This window comes from Phallusia mammillata, chromosome 6, assembly GCF_965637545.1.
Source record: "Phallusia mammillata chromosome 6, kaPhaMamm4.hap1.1, whole genome shotgun sequence".
NCBI classification, from domain to species: domain Eukaryota; kingdom Metazoa; phylum Chordata; class Ascidiacea; order Phlebobranchia; family Ascidiidae; genus Phallusia; species Phallusia mammillata.
This window is the reverse complement of record NC_137257.1, coordinates 12,420,619-12,441,950: the sequence shown is the minus strand read 5'-3', so window position 1 is coordinate 12,441,950 and position 21,332 is coordinate 12,420,619. Positions and strand designations below refer to the sequence as shown.

The window sequence follows — 21,332 nt, the reverse complement described above, 5'->3', positions numbered from 1 at the left end:
AATATGGTCTTCGTTTAAGCTTGACTTTCCGTCTGTCCGGATCGAGTTCCTGGTCGGGGTCAAAGTCGTTAAACATCAGTTTATTAAAAATGCAGTCAGTTTGGAAAAGTTCCATTTTCACCAGACTTTAGTTTGATCCGTAACAAGCTTTATGCACCCTTGAATATGTTAGGTAAAACCACGCTAAAATCACTTCAACGCGGTTAAAGAAGGACTAAAAGGCAAAAAAACTCAGTAAATTCCCTCCAACAGCATAATTCCAACCAAACGTAGTAATATTACACATGGTAGATGCATACAACCGACCACACACGCACAGTTTTGTCATTTTCCTGCTCTTAAGGCACCCAACTCAATGCAAGCATCCGACAAGCGTGCAGAGTTAATCAAGCGTGACGGTAACAATAGCTGGACTACCATGTTAGTATACTGTGCTTTGACCCAGATATTGTCGTCCAAGCGGTCGGGGTTTGAACACAATTTTTTTAGAAAGCTGTAACAGTTGTGTTACAGACACTTTAAATTAAAAAGAAATTTGCTACAAGTGTATACATAAAAAGTTGTTTTTCATTTAACTTTGTTTCACAAAACGAGTACCATTGACCTGTAGTAACCTCTCAGGGTGCACACACCAAACGACTGTTTGACCTTTCGACACCGTTTTCAATAGCACGCCGTCCTTAGTGTTCAACAAAACCGTTATGCCTAATTTATACATGCCTTGAGTATTAACTCCTAAATTGATTGTCAAAAAAAAAACGCTACGTTATGACGAAAGAAAGTTCTGAACTGTGTTTGTAATACCTACTAGTTGACCTTAAGTAACCCGTGATCATGCGGCGGCCAACCTGACAACGAGTATTTAAAAAAACATTTATTTTGCAAAAAAGTTAAGTTCATTTTTTCATCTTTACTTTGATTAACAAAGTTTTGCTTGACATATACAAAACCGAAGCACGGTTATTAGGTTTAAATCACGTTATAGGTGTAAAACCTTCGCCAAAACCAAAAATGTGAGTGATAACTTAATAAAACGACATAGCATTGCTGTGCAAAACAGCTGATTTCTAATCACTGAAACGACGTCTCGTAAAACGTCTGTCCGACGTCAAGCTGAGCCCTCCCGCTATCGTAAACCAGTGAGTTACTCTCTTGGTACTTCTGCCTACAGTGTCTTTCTTGACCAAACGAGCGTTAGACACATTTACGTTTCGGGGGCCTGTGGGTGAACCGCTGGGTCATTCGGGGTCACACTTCTAGAGGATCAAGTTCAGATTGATAACTAACATATGTCCAAATTTGAAGCACTCCTTCTTTACCACACGAGCGATAAAAACCAGCGTTAAAATTTTACGTTTTGGCGGCCTGTGGGTGAACCGCTGGGTAATTCAGGGTCAAACTTCAGGAGGATCAAATTTGGATTATTAACTAAAATCTCTGTAAATTTGAATAAATTTGAAGCACTCTTTCTTGACCAAACGTGTCTCACAAACCAGCGTTAGACAGAAAAAAGAAATACGGACAAAAACAATATGTGCCCCTTCGTGGAAGGGGAGCCATAATAAGCTATGTCTGAATTAATGTTTTTTTAACAAATATTTGCAGTGTCCCAAGTGTATTGTCCAACAATAAAAAAATGTATTAGGCCTTCGTCAATGTTGACAACTACATTGTTTCAAAAAACACTATTGTTTGCGAGACTTTTTATGTGGTGATTTCCTGTCCTTAGAAGACAAGTGATGGGATTTCTTAGAATGTTTTCGCTTTTTGTGTGTTCTTGTTTTTGATGGACTTCTTTCTGTGCTATCATGGTTAGCACTGGATTTTTGTTGGTAACGTTCTGTATCAGGGAAATGCTTTGATTGCTTCACCTCTGCTAAGCGGCTTGCTGCAAGATGGTAATCTTCATCCAATGTCATATCCTTAAAACCATACACAGGCTGTTATTGTGAGCAAGAAAAACACAAGAAAAATGAAAAATTTGCAAATATACATTTTTCTTATCTTTGACATTTTGTCTTGCGTCGGGAAAACCATCTTTGTGGTCACTGGAACAGTTCTTTTTAGAGAGGTCATCAGTTTCTGCTAAAAAAGTTCAATTCTGTTATTTTAAAACTATAAACATGACTTTGCAATAAGTTGTGAATTTGGTGGGACTGCAAGGTAAAACACACCATTCAACACCCAACATTTCCATATTATACAAAGTGTTCAAATTCTAAAAATCACACAATGTTTAAAAATGTTACCACCAGGTGTGGTTAGAGCAGCAACCATTACTGTTTTGAGCATCAGCAGGCTCATAAAATCCCGCTGCATCTAGAAAGATGGCTTTCCTATATACTTCCATTTTACATATTCTATGACCTATTTTCTGATTTACTATACACACAATTTGATCTACACACTTGATTGTTTTTACAAGCAAAGTGAATGGGTCCCCACACACTATTTTACAGGAATTAGTTACTTATGGCATAAAAATGGTGCGATTATTTTTAGGTTTTCAAGGACAAAAATTATTTGTCAAAAAGAAAGAAGCTACGTTGTAAAATAAAAAAATGGTTCTTAACTGTTTGACAACAGTTTTTTTTTAACCATACAAGTTGACCTTCATTGACATAACACTTATAATAACGGTGTAGCTGCAGCGCGTCTACCATCCCTCCACCAATTGTACACTCAATTTTGTCGCGCTTTTTAACGTCTGAACGTTGCGCAGCTATTTCCGGCATGGTGAATATTTTAGCGCAACTGTGCTGCTACGATTTTGCCCGGCGAAATAAACTCAACTCAACTCAATTGACCTCTTGTCATACAGCGACAAAGCTGATAACAACCATTTATGGCCGCTTTCTGTTGTTTGAAATTTTACCTTTTATGTTGATCAATAACATTTGCCTGACATACACGAAACCGAACGTTTATCTAGTTTAAATCATGCTAAGGTGGAAAATCTTTGTCAAAGCACAGACCACTCGTTCTGCATCGAAGAAATTTTAAACCAGTGAATTACTACAAACAGTTGTTTAAAATTTAAGCACACTAGGGCTTGTATTTCTGACCTAAAGGACTGGTATAGCAAATATTTTGGGGTTTAAATGGTAAAAAAATGTGTGAATTCAATTAAAAGTTACAGAATTCTTTAGAATACTTTACAATGCACCAACCAACAAAGCATACAACTCCTAGATCAAATACAGCCTTTTTAAAAAAATATGTTTTTTGGGCCTATGGGTAAACCGCTGGGTCATTCAGGGTCAAACTTCAGGGAGGGGCAAATTTTGGATAACTACCTAACATGTGTGTGTATTTAGATAAATTTGTGATACTCTTTCTTGACCGAACCCATGTAACAAACCAGCATTAGACAGAAAAAAAATACCGACAAAAACAATATGTGTCCCCTTCAGGTAAACATTTCTAATCGCCGAAAATACTGCCCAATAATCGGCTGTCCATGCTGGAAGCAGAGACCACTTGCTCTGCATTAAACCAGCACAGGTGTAAACCAGTGAATCACTTCTTTGGGACTTTTGTTTAACTGTCTGTCCAGTGTCCACATTTATGGTGTACGTGTTATGGCTGATACGTAACCACTGGGTCAATCAGGCTAAATACTATAAATACCGTACAAGGAACTTACTACAAACAACTGTTTAAAATTTAGTAAATATAGCTGTTTCAAAAATTTTTACGTTTTTTAGGGCTGGGTCATCTGTGGTTAAACTTTGGATAACTTACTAACATGTGTGTAATTTTTAATCAGTTCAAAGCATCCCTTTCTTGATCAAACAAGCAATAGGCAGAAAAAAAGAAATCATGGAAGGGGACACATAATAATCAACATTTTGTCCCTTACTCACAAAAAACACAAAACACTTACAATTTTTTTTAAAAAAACTATCTACCTAATCCCAAGCTCTCAAGCCTTTTATGTTGAACTACTTGGAACTCATCAATCTTTTTTAGCAGTGATTGCTGATCAATATCCTGATCTTCATCTGACAGAACTGATTCTTCATCAGAACTGTAGCCGGCAACTAATCCTTTGATAATATGTTGATGGTATTTTATGTTAGGTGTCTATTGGACGAAATAATATGCTAAAAACAGTTGGCATACCATTTTCTGCAATGAATAGACAAAACAATTGAACTTGGATTTTTTGTTATCTTACATTATTATACTATTTACACACTAAGCAATGCATGAATTTCTGTGTTTGTTCTGTAGTTGAAATAATCTTTTAATGCTACACTTTTTGTACAACTTTAATTTTAACACCTGACTCATTGAGACCATAACAAATTTTAACATTGCCCACCTACCAAGAATAAAAATAAAACAAACAATCAGCCAATGAAGAAGGAAACAGGTAGAAATTTTATTTTGTTTACTCAAACTTTACAACTTGGTTCAGTTAGCATTGATCTTAGATTGGATTCAGATTTGTAAAAAATATTGTGTAAGAAGTTCTTGAAAATATTTTTAGTTAACATAACATCCTAAAAATAACAAATCATCACCTTATAACTGCCAAAAATAAATTATGTGTTGTTTTTGTTATGTAGTTGTCAAATGTTGTTAAAAAAGCATTAAACTTGTTTGAAAAACGTTCAAATTAAACAAAGAATTGTTTGTGGTTTAATTTTGATGCATTTATAAGTAAAATACTTCATTGTAGGTTGTTACAAAACTATACAAAAGGAATCGCCTAAACCTATTCGTTTGCAAACAAATGGAACAACAAACTTACCAGTATCACAAATTGATGAAAGAGCACTTGACTGGATTAATGGCTTAGCAGGTGCTTTTCAAAATAAAGAATACGTAAAGCAAATCATTTTGACAAAATTTGCCATACTTTACAAAGTAAATAAAAACAAACAAGTTTTGAACATCATTTAACCTGACATGGTACCTTTACTGCATTGTTTAAAAGTGTTGACAGCGATGTTTGAGATCTCTGCATCAGTAACCTCAAGTAGGATTGTTGTCAACCATTTGCGTATCCTCAATACCTGAATTTGTTGAATAAAAGCTTGTAAACAAAAGTTCAATAGGGTAACTTAACTTTAAGACAATTTTGCTAAACAATTACTGAGTAGCATTGTAACAGAATAGGGTCATCCTGTTTAAAGCAAGCCGTTCTAATTTACACCTCCATATCTGAATTAAGTTTGTTCTGTGGCTTTATTAAGGCAACAATAGTGCTTCCCCGCTTTGAAAGTCAAAAATAAAGTAAACTAGAATGGTGGCTAATATAAATATATATATAAACAATATATATATATATATATTATATTGAGTCCCATATCATCCACTATCTTTAATAACCTTGCTTCTTTCTGCAAGCAGAAACTCTTTGGCCCCAACACATGCAAAGTTGTAAATAAAGCATTTCAAGAGACAACTATGAGAAAGTTTGTTGTTGCAAGGTAAAACACAGTGATCAGTACTGAGCATAAATAAAGATGCTATATGTCAGGGGTGTCAAACGTGCGGCCCGCGGGCCGCATGCGGCCCACCAAGCCCTCTAATGCGGCCCTCAAACAATCAACAAAAATTGTAGTATTTCATCAGATTTTTATGCAAATATAATAATTTTTAACTATTCAAAGTTGAAGCTATTTATTAAACAGACATTTACAGAACTTTAATAAAGAAATAAAAATTAATATGAATAGAAACAATAGTAAAACCGTTCCTCTAACTAAAAAAAAGCGTTAAGTTTTAGTCAGGGGTGCACAACTTGCGGCCGTACGGACTCATGCGGCCACAGAGACGAGTTTGTGCGACCGTGAACATGTTAAAATACATTATATGTACTGGCGGCCGTGACGTAAATAAAACTCATTTGCCAAATATTTCGACTTTCAAACTGCTCTAAACAGATTTTGTGTGACTGAAAAGAGTATTACCTCCTATAAGCTATATGCGTCAGACTTTTTGTTTGTGTACAAACAATGCGAAAAAACAGGTACCACAAGCATCACAATATAGATTATGACGTCATAATCAGTTAAGACTGATCTTCACATTGTGCAGCTCAATCTGTGCATCAAGTTGGAAATTAGTCTGGGCTTTTGGGGCGTCAATAAATGGTATACATATGATATAAAACTATTTCTTTACATCTGTAATTTTAAAACAATGTGAAATAAGGATCTGCAATGCGGCCGTCGTGGCGAAAAGGTTGTGCTTCCAAGTTTGTAAAACTAGATTAAAAATCGCATGCGGCCCTTGGCATAATTTCCAACTGCAATGTGGCCCTCAAAGCCCCATGAGTTTGACACCCCTGCTATATGTAGTACAAACTATTCAAATTTCATTTCATTCATACATTTTAAGGTTTTCTCTACCTGAGAAAAAGTGGGGTCATAGGCATCGATTTTTTAGCATATGTTTTTTTTTTGTGGTGGCAAACTTAGAAAAGCCAAGTGGTTAGAAAATTGGAAAAGCTATTCAAATTTCATTCTATTGGAACATTGTTTAAAAATTCACCCATTTTGGGGAGATAGTGGGAAAAATATTGGGGCTATTAAGTCAAACAAAACAAATGGCATATCTATCTACCACATGTGAAACTTGCATGCAAATCCATCGAAGATTTCATGCCAAAAGTGCATGGACAAACTCAGTGGAAAGAAAAAAACAGAGTGAAATCAACATGTGTTTCATAGTTACAAATTTCCACCACATGAAACCTTGTTGTTTTAACATTAAGCGCCTTTAAACAGAAAAACAAACATTTGGGGGTCCAACTAAAGTTACAAAATGATTTAAAACACTTTGCAATTTACCAACCAACAAGGCATAAATCATTTGAGTTATGTAGTATAGTTGTTTTGAAACTTTTCCATTTAGGAGCTGCTGGTTTACCCAGGAGTCATAATTCAGAGGGACCATAAAATGATTAACAAGAAAAAATAGCACAAATCATTAGTAAAATCATAAAAATTCATGTACTACTAGGCTGTAAAACTTCTGTATTCCATAAAAACCATGTATATACATCAGTAAAAATATGTTTAATAGCAAACATTTAGGGTTGCCTTAACACTCAGTGCTTCATTCTGTCAAGCAAAATACCCGACTTACTGTACAATAAGCATTTGTTATCTATTTTAAAATGTGTCTCTTTCTTTATATGGCACTTAACAACATAGTTGTTTCAAAAGCAAAAATTTTATATGGCACAATTACATATATGAGAAGGAAATTTTGGCATAGTCAAAATGTGCTTTTGTCCAGTAAAATGATCCCTATTTTTTTTAAATTTCTGACATGTCTTTTTAAATGCTTACAATTTTAGTGCATTAAAGCAGTGGTTCCCAACCTTTTTTTGTCGCGACCCAAATACTTACCAAAATTTTGTTTTGTGGCTTCTCGCGACCCATGGGTATGCATTCTTACGATTTGGGTTATATTTTTGTTTGTAAATCAGGAAAGTTTTTCGAAAATTACTACGCTAGTTTGAAAAATAAAAACATCAAACAAAAATTATTCGTTTTTCCGCCAACTTTAGAGCTGGTTCAAAGCATTATGAGCCAGACAACGCTTAACAGTGATCTCACACAAACGTTATGACATCACAAACAGAACTAGAAAAGTGGCTTTCTGATATACTTCAATTTTATATATTCTATATGATATTAACCAATTTACTATACTATACACAATTGTATCTACATGTATGATTGTTTTTGCAAGCAAAAACGAATGGGTCCCCACATGCGTGTTTATGCAGATTTACGGTACACCTATGTTGCGGTTATTTTTAGATTCTTAAGGACAAATTTTTCACAAAGCATTAACTTAACTTTAAAAGTTTTTGTCCGTATTCTTTTTGCATCATTATTGTCATATAATTACAAAAAATCGGTGAAAAAAGAATGGGGAAAATACTTTCAATTTAATCTCTTGCTTTGACCTTGATATTGTCGTTCAAGTTCAGTTCCTAGAAAGCCTTAACTGTTATATTAGACACTATACAAAAAAAGTCGTTTGCTACAAAGGTATACATAACAACTTGTTTTTCACTTAACTTTATGCCGCAAAAACGACCGTTTAATGACCTTTTCACACTGTTTTTAACAGCATGCAGTTCTTAGTGTTTAACAATACCGTTCAGCCTAATTTATACATCACTTAAGTACTGATTCTTGAATTGATTTGTCAAAAATAAAGAAGATACGTTATGACGAAAAATTCTTAACTGTGTTGTAATGCCTACAAGTTGACCTTTAGTGACCCGTGGTTATGCGACGGCCAAGCTGACAACGAGAATTTAAAGACCATTTATCGCGGCGTTTGAAAAAGTTAAGTTTATTTTTTCATATTCATGTTGATCAACGACGTTTTGCCTGACATAAACGAAACCGAAGTACGTTTATCGAGTTTAAATTACGTCTTAGGTGTAAAAACTTTGCCAAAACTTAAAATGCGCGTGATAACTCAATAAAACGACACAGCATTGCTGCACAAAAAACAGCTGATTTCTAATCACCCAAACGAAAACGTCTGTCCGGGCGTCAAGCTGGGCACTCCCGCTCTGCCGCCTTAATCGTAAACCAGTGAATTCCTCCCTTGGGACTTATATCTGACTGATAGCGTACACATATTATGGGTTGTAAAGGTAACTGGCAAAATTGTAAATACTAAACGAATACCCTGCTTAAACAATTGTTCTTTTTTTTAAATATTTCTGCACCATAGGGCATGTATTTCTGCCTTAAAACTAAAACCGATTATTTCGGGGTTTAAAGGGTGAAAAATGGGTGAATCCGAAAAAAAGATACAAAATTCGTTAAAAAACCTTACATTGCAACAAACAACAAAGCAATAAACTCCAAGACGCTATACTTTAGTCGGAACAGCCTTTTAAAAACTTTACGTTTTGGGGGCCTGTGGGTGAACCACTGGGTCAATCGGGGTCAAACTTCAGGAGGATCAAATTTGGATTATTAACTAACATCTCTGTAAATTTGAATAAATTTAAAGCACGTATATTTTTTTACCATTAAACTTATGAACAGATCCGTATATAGTGTTTAAAGCACTCTTTCTTGACCAAACATGTCTCACAAACCAGCATTAGACAGAAAAAAGAAAAAAAAAATACGGACAAAAACAATAATTCACTATCACGCCAAATAGTCATAAAATTGTTATTGGGAAACAATTTATAGCCTTGGGAAATAACAAAATAACGCTACGAAATGTTACTGTCACAAAAACTGGCAACCCAACAGAATTTACAGGCGACCCAACTTTGGGTCGCGACCCATAGGTTGGGAAACACTGCATTAAAGGACATATGTGTGACCTAACTAGAATAGTGGTTTTCCTATATATTGCCAGTTTATATATACTACACCATATTTAACTATGTATCACATATACCATTTACTATATATATATATTTTTTTTTCTAATGTTTACTATATTTGTAATGGATATATATTTGGAACCTACATTTCATTGGGTCCCTATCTTTTTCCTGGCACTTTATAACATAATTGTTTCTGCAAGCATAATCTAATGGGTCCCCGCACATGTGCCTATGCGATTTGGTAACAGTAAAAATAGGGCATTATCATTGTTAAACTGAAATAGTGGTTTTCCTATATATTCCATTTTATAAAAACTGTGCCATATTTAGGCCCCATTTATTATAATCGTAAGGGATATATATTTGATGGATACATTCAGTAACATAATTGTTTTTGCAAGCAAAAACCAATGGATCCCCACACACACAAATATTTTGAATTCGCAACAGGATGAATGGTGCATGCATATGCTAGGTAAGAATTTGAATTGCACAGATGACATTCATCGTATTGTTTTGTAACAGTCACTAAATCAGCCAGAAAACTGACATAGGAGAAGAAACACAGGCAAATCAAGAAGTTTGATTGTTGCACAGACGCAACTATTCGTCCTAACTGTAGGGGATACTGAGCCATTTCCTTTGGGTTGCTGTTATCCTAACAAGCAATATTTTCTTAAAGACCTGTTTGCTCTTTGAATTGACAAAACCAAAATGTTAAACCTCCAAAATTAGTTAAAATTAATGACAATAATAACTGTTTTTTTTTGTGAAATATTTTATGTAATCCACACAATATCCAAGTATTTGGTTTTGGTTTGTTTGCTCTTTCAGTGATTGTTTTCCCTTTCCGTTTTTTGTTGTTTGTGAGGATTTCCTTCTTATAGCCAACTATTCAAATTTTTAACAAAGTTTCAACATTTTTCTTTAATAGCCCTTTGTTTGTTGAATAATGATTTTTAATCCGCACACAGCGTTGCCTGGCGCCATTAAGTTTCTACATCCCAACAATACGATTGCTTAGCTTGGCTTTTCATGTCCAAAACCTGTTCTAAAACAAATCACAGTACGCCAGGCCCATTGAAGGCGCTATACCGAATCAGCCGGTCACCAAGCATTCACCACCATATGGCAAGGCGTAGGCTAGAAAAATCTAGCCTGCGGTGGGATTCGAACCCACGACAGGAGTCTTTCCGGGACTCGCGCTCTACCAACTGAGCTACACAGGCCCAGTGGAGAATCCGCCGAAAGTCGAATCACAAGCACCGTTGCCCGCCTCGTATGCTGCACATGTCAGCTTCGTAGTAGGGGATCGCCAGATTGACCAGTATCAGTTAAGATGAACATAAATTCATAACTGGGATCAGCCCTGAAGCGTCTATGCAGACCAGCGATCACGGCACACTCATAAATAAATCACAGCTAGATTTTTCTAGCCTACGCCTTGCCATATGGTGGTGAATGCTTGGTGACCGGCTGATTCGGTATAGCGCCTTCAATGGGCCTGGCGTACTGTGATTTATTTATGAGTGTGCCGTGATCGCTGGTCTGCATAGACGCTTCAGGGCTGATCCCAGTTATGAATTTATGTTCATCTTAAATGTTCTAAAACAGTTTTATTAACACTTTCAGTTTGAAAAGTCACGTTACACAGGTGTAACAAATCGTGCTGCGTTGTCGCTCTGCGTTTCGAAACACCAATAAGTTGACCTACATTAACGTTTACAGCGCAATATAAATAACATCTTAGTTCCAATTGCGTCAGCTGTGCACTGAGCGAGCACAAATTTGACAAAAGACAGCATGTGAAAACATATTTGGGGCTGAAAGAGTAATTACTGAGCCGATTGCACTGAAATTTTTAACAGCCAACAAGGAGAACCCTACCCACAGCTGTTTGAAATTTCAGCAGGTTAAGTTTTGTATTTCTGACCTCATTAACATGTGAACAAACAAACAAACAAATATTTGGGGGTAAAGGGGTGAAAATGGATATATACAATTTCAAGTTACAAAATACTTTAAAATACGCTGCAATGTACCAATCAAAAAAGTCTCCAGAATCATCTGCTTTAGCAAGCATAGCCGTTTTAAAAATTTCACGTTTTTTGGGCTGTTTGAAAAAGTTTGAACCATTCTTTCTTGACCAAAACGAGGAAACAAATCCGCGTTAGACGGAAAAAAATAAAAAAAATATGGACAAAAACAATATGTGTCCCCCTTCAGGGAAGGGGACCCGTAAATAGCCTGAGAACAATAAAATGAATATTTGAGGGTAAAGAGGTGAAAACTAAGGGTTAATTTACCTTAAAGTTAAAAAAAAGGTTTTTGTATATATATGTGGTCACATACATATCAACTATACTGCAGGTGTTAAAGAAGCCTGTTGGGACAAATGTTTGCAGCGAGTCTGCTAATTGCTGCCACAAAACTTTGGCAGTTGCAACGATCTGATGTGCAGTTGCCCTGTTATTTTGTACATAAATCCCAACAGATCAATGTACATGTGAAACTTACAATATCTTCCTGTGTTTCAATTATTTCCGTTTTTTCTGTTTCAGTTACTTCAGAATACTCAGGAACACAACCATTTTCCTGAGGAAGTTCAGCATCGGACTCATCATCAGTAGTTTCCATCTTCCTCTAAACATAAGAAACTTGGATCAGCCCTGAAGTCTTCATGCAGACCAGTGATAAAAAATATAATAATAATAATAATAATAAAGAATAGCATATGTTTGATATTTTGGCTAAGAAAGTCCAAACTTCCATAGTAACTTTCGTAATGCTTTCCTATTTTACAGACAAAAATAGTATCAAGCATATCCGAGAAGTCACCAAAACATTATTTTAGAATTATTTGGGTTGTTTTAAAAAAAGTTTGGGAACCTCTGACCAAAAGGACTAGGAAACCTAAAAACGAATATTTCAGGGTAGAGGTAACAAATAGGTCGCTCCAACAAAAATATAGAAAATCCTTTAACTTACTTTGGACCAACCAACAAAGTATGAAACTCTAGGACAGGGTTCTTCAACGGGGTCGATAGGGGGCGATAGTGACAATTTTTGGAGTAAAGGGGGGCGATTTCAACATTAAGAATTGTATAAATATATGCAAGAACTGTGAGACTCAGCTAACTTTAATTTACAAGCAGATTTTATTCATGTTGCAAACAAGAGACACAGGGCGCTTTAGCTTGAACATGCTGCTATTTAAATAAATTGTGTTTGCTGGCGATTGTTTTATTTTTTGTGAGCAAGTTTGGGCATTTAATTTGCCACAAGGGACACTTTGACGGGCCATACTTGTTAAATACAACGGTTACAAGCTTTTCCTCAGGGTGGTTTTGCTTTCATACTTTCTATAGGCCTACTGGTGCTTCCCAAACTGCAAATATTTGTAACATTTAATTTAGTAAATCTAGTGTAAGTTGATGTGGAATGTATAGGTTTCTCCACTGATGAACAATGCCCCATTATTTTCAACAACAGAAGGCGATTGTTTGCGCATAATCGTACTATATTATCTTGTAACAAATTTTCCTCAGCTGCATAAAAAAAGCCTGAAATAGATCCTGCGTGTTGTAGTAGCAATTAAATTAGGTTTAAACTGTTTAGTATAGCTTTTGTGTTGCTGGGTGAATCTAACTGCCCACATCTGCTCAAAAGGCAAGGACTTTCATACAAAATAACAATCTCATAGGGGGGCAATTTTGAGCCAGTGACCCTAAAAGGGGGCTATTTCGCTAAAAAGGTTGAAGACCCCTGCTCTAGGACCATACACTTTAACAAGTATAGTCATTTCAAAAGTTTTACAGGTTGGGGGCCGGCAGATGAACCACTTGGATCATCTGGGCCCAAACTTTGACCCAATTCAAAAATTAATAGATGTCCATTTATAGTCCTGAATGTTTTTGTCACCTTGGTTTGTTTTGGCAGAAACTTATGTGCCAACTTTTATTTAATTTGATTCTTAAAAAAACATATGTCACATGCTAGGTCAGTGGTTCTTAACCTTTTTATAGCGGCCGAAGCCCTACGATATTCTTCAACCTTTGGTCGAACCCCTAAGTTACATCCTAGGTTTTTAACCCATTTTGTTTGGTGAGTCTAGGGTTGGCAAGCCGGTCAATTGCCAGCACTTTATTTAAGTGGTCAAATACTATTTTCAATTTTAAAAATCAAATGTGATAAATTTTCTTGGACTTGCTTTTTGGTTGTTGGAAAGGGTAAATTATTTCTAATAACCCTCAGGTAGAACAGTTTAGGGCAGGGGTTCCCAACCAGGGGTACTCGTACCCCTTGGGGGTACGAGATTGAACATAAAGGGGTACGAAGATCCTTGGGCCACAGAGCACCATTTCAAAAAGATTTTACAGTACAGTTTTATTTTGGAATTGTAAATGATATTATTACTGTCTTTGCTTTGAAAAAAAACCCAATTATCTACAAATAATTGTTTCAAAACAAGCCTCATTGTCTCATAACAATGCAACAAATATCTCACTGAGAAGTGACAAACAAAATAACTGACATTTAATTTCTTTTTTGATTTTTGCATTTTTGTGTGAAATACCGCTTTAACGTTTAATTGAGCTATAAGATCAATTTGATTTAGCAATATATATCTGAAAAAATCCATCAGAAATTTTTGGGGGGTACGAAGAAGGCTCTGACCTGACAAAGGGGTACGAGCAGCAAAAAAGGTTGGGAACCCCTGGTTTAGGGCATACTCTTGTATTAAGAAGTGCCTTTAAATTTGAAATCATTTGAAAATTCATTTGAAATTAAGATCTGATTTGCGTTATGGCAAACTTTGCAAGGTTTACAATGCAATTAAAAAACATGGATCACTTCTAGCACCATTTTATCTTGATAAAAATCGAGTGTGATATGTCAATGCTCAAGGGGTCAATGAAGTTAGTTCATTAGTATTTACTTGGGCTTTTTTGCAAATGTTGCACATTTTTACTGACAGATAAAATATCTAAGTAATTTAAAGCATCTGTGTAAACTTGTTGGTGTACAGTCCTTTTTTCTATAGTTGATTTTAAAATTGTTTGTAGCTATATATTTAGCTTATAATTGCCCTGAAAAGATTTTTGTGGATAAGTTACAGGTCAGTACTTATTGGGATAAAGTGTGTACATATCAAGCTTTTGTATATTCCTTTTTTGTCATGAATGGAGATGTGGCAACAAAATAAATTACGACTTTAAGCAGGATAAGCGAGTTTTGAACTTAAATCTCAGTTAAAATTAGACTTTAATCTGATGTATACAGAATATTATAAGAATCCAGTTCACAAATGTGATTACTGAATGACAATTACAGTAACACAGGTGGGGCCATTGATGAAATGAAGCATACAATGCAGTCGAAAAAGTCTGTAATATAATACAAACCGGACATTTCCTATTTCACAAACAAATTTACATGAGTTACAACCTTTATTTCCATTACTTATGGTGCAGGAGAAGAATTAACTTCCAACTTTTAACTAAAATTGCAATAATGTGTACGGTATAAATAAGTTTTATTTACATCACGGCCACCAGTATATATATCTCTTAATAAACATGTTCACGACCGCACAAACTTGTCTATGCGGCGACATGCGACCATACGACCGGAGGTTGTGCACCCCTGCATAAGTGTAACTTTCCAGTGTTTTGACATTTGGCAAATAAAAATTGCCATTTTTAGTGACTATAGACCCTAAAGTTTGACGAAAACGAGTATTTGTGTTGTACTTCAAAAGACCTTCATCCAACACCGGTTAAGAACCACTGTGTTAGGTAAATATTGGGACTATCTAGTGAAACAAAACAGATGGCATATCTACATGACTATTACCCGTAAAAAACTAAATCCAAATCTATTAAATATTTAATACCAAAAGAGGGTGGACAAACTACAGGGAAGAAGAAAACAAGCTAATTGAGAAAAATCAAAATGTGTTGCCCTTCAGGAACTCTTTCTTGACCAAATGATTGAAAAAAAACAGCAACAGACAGAAAAATTATGGACCAAAAACAATATGTGTCTCTTTTAAATCTGTACACTGGAAATTAAGAAATAGACATGATTACCAATCATCACCTCTACATCCTCAAAAATGATTGTCGTTTTATCTTCCTGTTTCCTGTTTCGTTGCTTTACAGGATTAGTTTTTCCAATTTTTTCAAGACCCTCCCTTATCCAAGCCGGTAGAACTTTTTTTTGTGATATTTCTGCAATTTTTAGTTCTTTTTAAAATTTTTGTTTGAACAAAATCAAGACCACACAACCTTCAGCAGCTGATGCTGGTCCATGCTGATAACAGGAAGTTTCATTTGGCACCCACTGTAAGAAATAAAATATCAAATAAACAGCTTTAACTTTTTAAAATATGCAATAAAAATAAAGGCAAAATCTTCTTTGCAAAATATTTAAACCTATAATATATAATGACAATTACAAGAATCGTAGCAGGTGTTGACAAGTTGCAAACACACAAACAAAACATACGTTTTCGTACAACATTACAGACTTTCATAGCACTTGACAATCTTATTTCTATTTGCAACCAACTGCTATTTTATGTGGATTGGGAATGGTCAACTAAATGACAAAATTTTAGCAAAAGCATGCTCAGTGCATTGTGACTTCACAAACATCACAACCATAGTATTTACCAACAGTGTTTTGCAACAGTTTGGGGCTTGAAAGATAATCACTAGGCTGCTTAGGTTAACTTTTTAAACAACAAACATGTAACACCCTATGAACAATTGTTTTAGCATTTAAGAAGCTGTATTTCTGACTGAAGAGACTTGCAAACCTAAAATTGAATATTTAGGGATGTAAACAAATGTGTGTTGGATAGACAAAAACAATGTGAGGTACAATTCTACAAAAAAATGTCTGTTCTACCAATACATATATAGTTATATTTATACATATAGTTATACACAGAGTTACCTTGTTGAATGTTTTGGAAATTTGAATTTGGTTTTGGTGTTCTGTTGTGCTGCAAAAGGTGGAAACGCATCTTATTGTTTTGCAACAAAACATCAAAAACAATGTTAGATTTAATTTTAAACTGGAAGTATAAACAAATCTGGTAAATCACATAAACAGTTTGCCACACTCTTTTTTAATTAAGTGAGCTAATTTAAACTTCCCCATTCAAAAATGTTGTTTTGAAAGTCTTTTCAAATCAAAAGGAATTTAAAAATTTTGAAAATTACAGAAATACTCTGCTGGCAAGGTTCATTTGTCTTATCACAATTTACCACAGTAAGGCATTTGTTTGTGCACAATAACAAATGCATTGATACTTTTAGTATTATCTGGGATGTAACATATCGCCTTTGTTTCATTTGATGTGTCTTGTGAAACTAGGTGAACTTAATCCTATATACTTATCCAGAAATATTTTTACAGTGAATTAAACAGTTAAACAGCATATTTAAAGATCAAATAAAAAGATGTCCTGCCTGTGGGTAGTAGTGAGATGGCCCCTGATGGGCCCATTTAAGTGATTCAAGTATTTTGATGTTTTACAGTAAAACTTGAGTGAATAATACATCGGTTATTAATTCAATGACACCACAACAGTAGTTAATTCAAACTATAGTAACATGAAAAGGATTAAGCTTTTTATTAAGAAACTAGAAGGGTGGCTTAGCACATTTTGTTGTTGCATTTACACTATAACCTATTTTAAAATATTATTATATTTCCTATGCTTATTTTGTACTGGGTCCCATATTAGCCATCGTTTTTCATAACCGTCGTTTCTGCAGGCAAAAACTCATGGGTCCCCACACATGCAAAGTTGAAAATAATGCAATTCAAGAGATAACCATGAGAAAGTCGGGTGTTGTAAGGTAAAACACAGTGATCGGCACTGGGCTTAAATAACAATACTATGTAGAATACAAACTATAAAATTAGATTCACCCCACATATTGTTTGAAGTATGTGTTTTAAAAAACTGACCCATTTTAGGGGGCTAGTAGGGCAACTAATTGGGTTCGACACACAAACTAAAAAATATATAAAAACCACAATGACTCAATCAATAGTACTGCAAAATTTCAGCCAATCCGCCAATGTTTAAAATTTTGACCACTAGAGGTGTTTTAAGCAACAACCATTAATGTTTCTGCTGTCATAGGGCTGTTAACAAGCCCCTAACTGCCACGGCGCAAAAACGTCCACCAAGCAACCCACCAACAAGCAACATACAACTGGTTGCCCTTGTAACACTATTGGGCAACAGAAATCTTTCGTTTGTGGTGCCCAGTAACACACAAATACGTTTTACACTTTAGGGGCTTGTGGGGTAACTGTTAGGACTACAGGGTTGAACACAACAACCGACACCTATAAATGGCATACTATACAAGAAATCCAAATTTCAGCCAATTCTGACACTGTTTAAAAACTCACCCATTTTAGGGGGCTAGCGGGGTAAATACTGGGGTTATCAACAAAAACAAAGTGGGATGCACATCTACATGAATATATCTGCCATCTGTGTAAATTTCAGCCAAATCCATCAAACATTTGATGGAGAAACGAGTCGGACAAACTTTGGGTAAAAACACCCATTTTAGGGGGCTAGCGGGGTAAATACTGGGGTTATCAACAAAAACAAAGTGGGCTGCACATCTACATAACTATATCTACCATCTGTGTAAATTTCAGCCAAATCCATCAAACATTTGATGGAAAAACGAGTTGGACAAACTTTAGGAAGAAAAAAAGAGAAAAAGGAGAAAAAAAACGAAAAAAGAAGAAAAAACACACAAACAATTTGAGTAAAATCAATATGTGTCCCGTTCAGGGAAGGGGACCCATAATACGTATTTAATGACATGTAATCCTTCCAAAAAATGTCAAGTAACTGACTTTTCCAAAGTCGTTGAGGTTGACTGTTTGGTCCGATGAAAACAGGCCTTTCTATAATTAATCATGCCCAAAATCTTGCTTAAGTTAAGTATTCCAAAAACTTCTTTGTAAGTTTGTTCTTACCTTGGCATATTTTCTGTGGTGTTGGTGTTCGGTTCCCAAACAGCTTCTAAAAAAAAAACTTGTTAAGTAGTGGCAGTTGCACTGACAATTAAGTTATGAAATGGAAAAATGTGTTTTACTTAAATGTACACAATTTTCATACTGCTTTAAAATTTTTGTCATAGTACTAGTGGTCAGTGCAACTACATTTTTACCAAATCATAAGACAATGTACTAGAAAGGTGGTTTTCCTGAATGATGGCTGATGATTTGTGCATATATTATACATTCTGAAGATCATTAACCACATACACTATTTGCTGTATATATTTCTTTCCTAATTTCAACTGGTTTTAAAACTGTTTCTGCAAGCAGAATGAACATGCCCCCAAAACACATGTGTAGATGTGTGTTGGTAACAGCATTTTCAGATTAGGAAAGACATGTTGGTAAAAATCATGGAAGATACTTGCAGTATTATACTCATTCTTTGCTTGCATTTCGCACATACAAATTAAGCGATTTTTAAAAATACACCCAACTACTTTTAAATATTAACACAAATGTAAATCTATAAAAACAGTTAATTTTCTGCATCGCAAAGATAAGGTTGCTCTGCCTAGATACTAATGCCCAAATTTGGTTTTGAAGACCATAAGTTAACACACCAACCAAAAACTCAAATCTTAACTCAATTCAGAAAAATTAATTCCATAACATCTCATGTTGTGGAGAACGTAGTGCAGAGCAATATATCTACAGTTGTTTAAATACTTAAGGAACCAGTAAACATAAAATGTCTCTCTTTTTCAACTAGTTTCTAACATTACAATTGTATCTAATAATACATAAGTTCTGTGACCCGATGAATAATAACAAATAAATGAAAGTCAATAAGTGTTTCATTATATTTTATGTTTCATGCAATGTTTTATCAATATAGTCATTTCACAATTTTTATCATTATTCTTTCTTAGTCTGTGTGAACCCCGTGTAAAACCAATGAATTAATAAGTACCATACCCCCACACTCTAGTCCAGTGGTAGCATGTTTCCAAATTCAGTAACATGTAAAATGGCAATAAAGACAGACTACAACACTTTTTTGAAAAGTTACACACCTGGAACTGGAGGTGGTACTGGAGGGGGTGGTGGTAGGGGTGCTATGCCAACATTACCTGGATGGTGGTATTGTTGGGTAGGATTTGGAAACCATTGCCTTTGTACTGGAACAAAAAAGATACAGTATATAAACTCAGTTTTCACACTGCAAAATACTTATTCAGCTTCAAGAATATTTTTTCCATAATTTTCGATTTGCTCATTTAGAGCTATAGTTAAAAACAACTGAAAGCAAAGGACTGATCATTCAAAAAACTAACCACAGCGATAAAAATATTAGCATGAAAAAAGGGTGGCTTTTCTATGTATTGCCAATTAATCTACTTATTCACCACATACATTATGTACTAGATGGGTATACATATGTATAAACAGACTAATCCGGTTTGTCACATACCAGTTAATTGCTTAATTCATTTAATTGCATCACAGTTAAAAATCCCAAACAGTCTCCCAACGTTTGTTAAGAAAATTGTCCGGTTAATCGCATAAACCGGATATAGAAAGGTTATGTACACGAAAAAGATGAAGATGCATGTTTGCATTCTACACCAAAAAACGCATCTAATTTCAACGTTGAAAATGACACGGCTCGACCATCAAATATTTTTGAAACGTTATTAGGAGATTAAATCGACGTTCAGTTTACTGCTGTGTGATAACTAGGAGTTGTTATTTTAAAGTCTTTTTATTGGCTTATCTAATCGCCGATAGTGATATAACAAGTGTTTAAATAAAGAGTTCAATGTGTTAAAATTACGGAACTGGTGTTCCGGCAAATACGCTGATTGTAATTTCTTACTAAGTGCAAACTGCACTAAATTCAAAGCATTAAACTGTATTGAAATTTAAAAAAAGTTACATGTAAAACTAGTATTTGTAGCTGGTTTAAATTTTTGAAGCAACGCTAATCTTGCAGCTGCAGTTTTGCTGAGTAAGCTAGAAAGTAGCGCCACAAGAGTCTTTAAAGGTTTGCTAAAATCAATTATTCTTTTTGTCAATTGGATAACGGGTTATAATAGAAACCAGTGGCAACTCGTGCCTAAAATTTGTGGGGGTGCTGCTCCCAATTTTAGCCTTTACTGAACATATATAAGTTGGCAATACAGACGAATTCGGTTAATCGCATCATCGATTTGCCAAGGGCATTTGATGCGATAAACCAGATTATGCGATAATCCGGTTGCTATGTAAACAGTACACGCACTTAACAAAAATGCTCATTTTTACTTCCCCAGCTAAAACAAAGTTGCAGTGACGCTCAACTATGGCAACGGAGCAGTAGTTTCTCTCTTTTGTTGCCGAGAATTGAAAAAAGTACTCTCAAGTCAAAACTAGATTTATTACTCTCAGCGAAACACATGACGACATGCTTCCTAACTGTCGTGGCTATGGTGCAATCGCTCAAGTCTGTTGAAGAAACAGTAGAAACGCACAAACCACATTTCGCTTGATTTGTGCTTTCTCTTGCAGTCAGGTTTATTTGAAAATATGTGTTGAAAACATCGTAGCCAAGGGGCCCAACATTTAAATTTAGGAACTTCCCTATGACGACGGTTTATGACGTTTTAGTCTTGTTTTGGGTAGTTTCCCTTATAAATGTGGTAGACCTCTCGCTTAATATATACATAAAATGGTCTGTTGTTTCTGACCTATTTTGTTTTCTAGTTCAAACCAACATGTTAAGCAGCAAAGTGCTAGGTGCATATTTGTAAGCAAGCCCAAATCCAAAAGTACACGACTGAAACCTGGTTAAACTTACAACTTCGGCACTTTCTACAGCGCAAGGGCGCTAAAAGAATAATTGATTTCAGCAAACCTTTAAGACTCAGATTGTGGCGCTACTTTCTAGCTTACTCAGCAAAACTGC

At 35.2% G+C, this 21,332-nt stretch overlaps 1 protein-coding gene and 1 non-coding gene across 2 annotated transcripts; both read right to left on the bottom strand.

Annotated features, from left to right (window-relative positions):
• Window positions 1-59: 59 nt before the first annotated feature.
• Window positions 60-19,566, bottom strand: LOC145232980 (uncharacterized; the record flags this gene model as incomplete). The annotated part of the gene is given in 11 exon segments (XM_080097645.1): window positions 60-1,922; window positions 1,994-2,085; window positions 3,912-4,049; window positions 4,760-4,813; window positions 4,925-5,024; window positions 11,855-11,980; window positions 15,440-15,570; window positions 15,628-15,682; window positions 16,301-16,349; window positions 18,362-18,407; window positions 19,462-19,566. Coding segments are annotated over 11 exon segments (1,133 nt in total), but the record flags the coding sequence as incomplete, so codon positions are not given.
• Trnas-gga (transfer RNA serine (anticodon GGA)) lies at window positions 10,493-10,566 on the bottom strand. Its single transcript has one exon. It is a non-coding gene; the product is annotated as a tRNA-Ser (tRNA).
• Window positions 19,567-21,332: the final 1,766 nt, after the last annotated feature.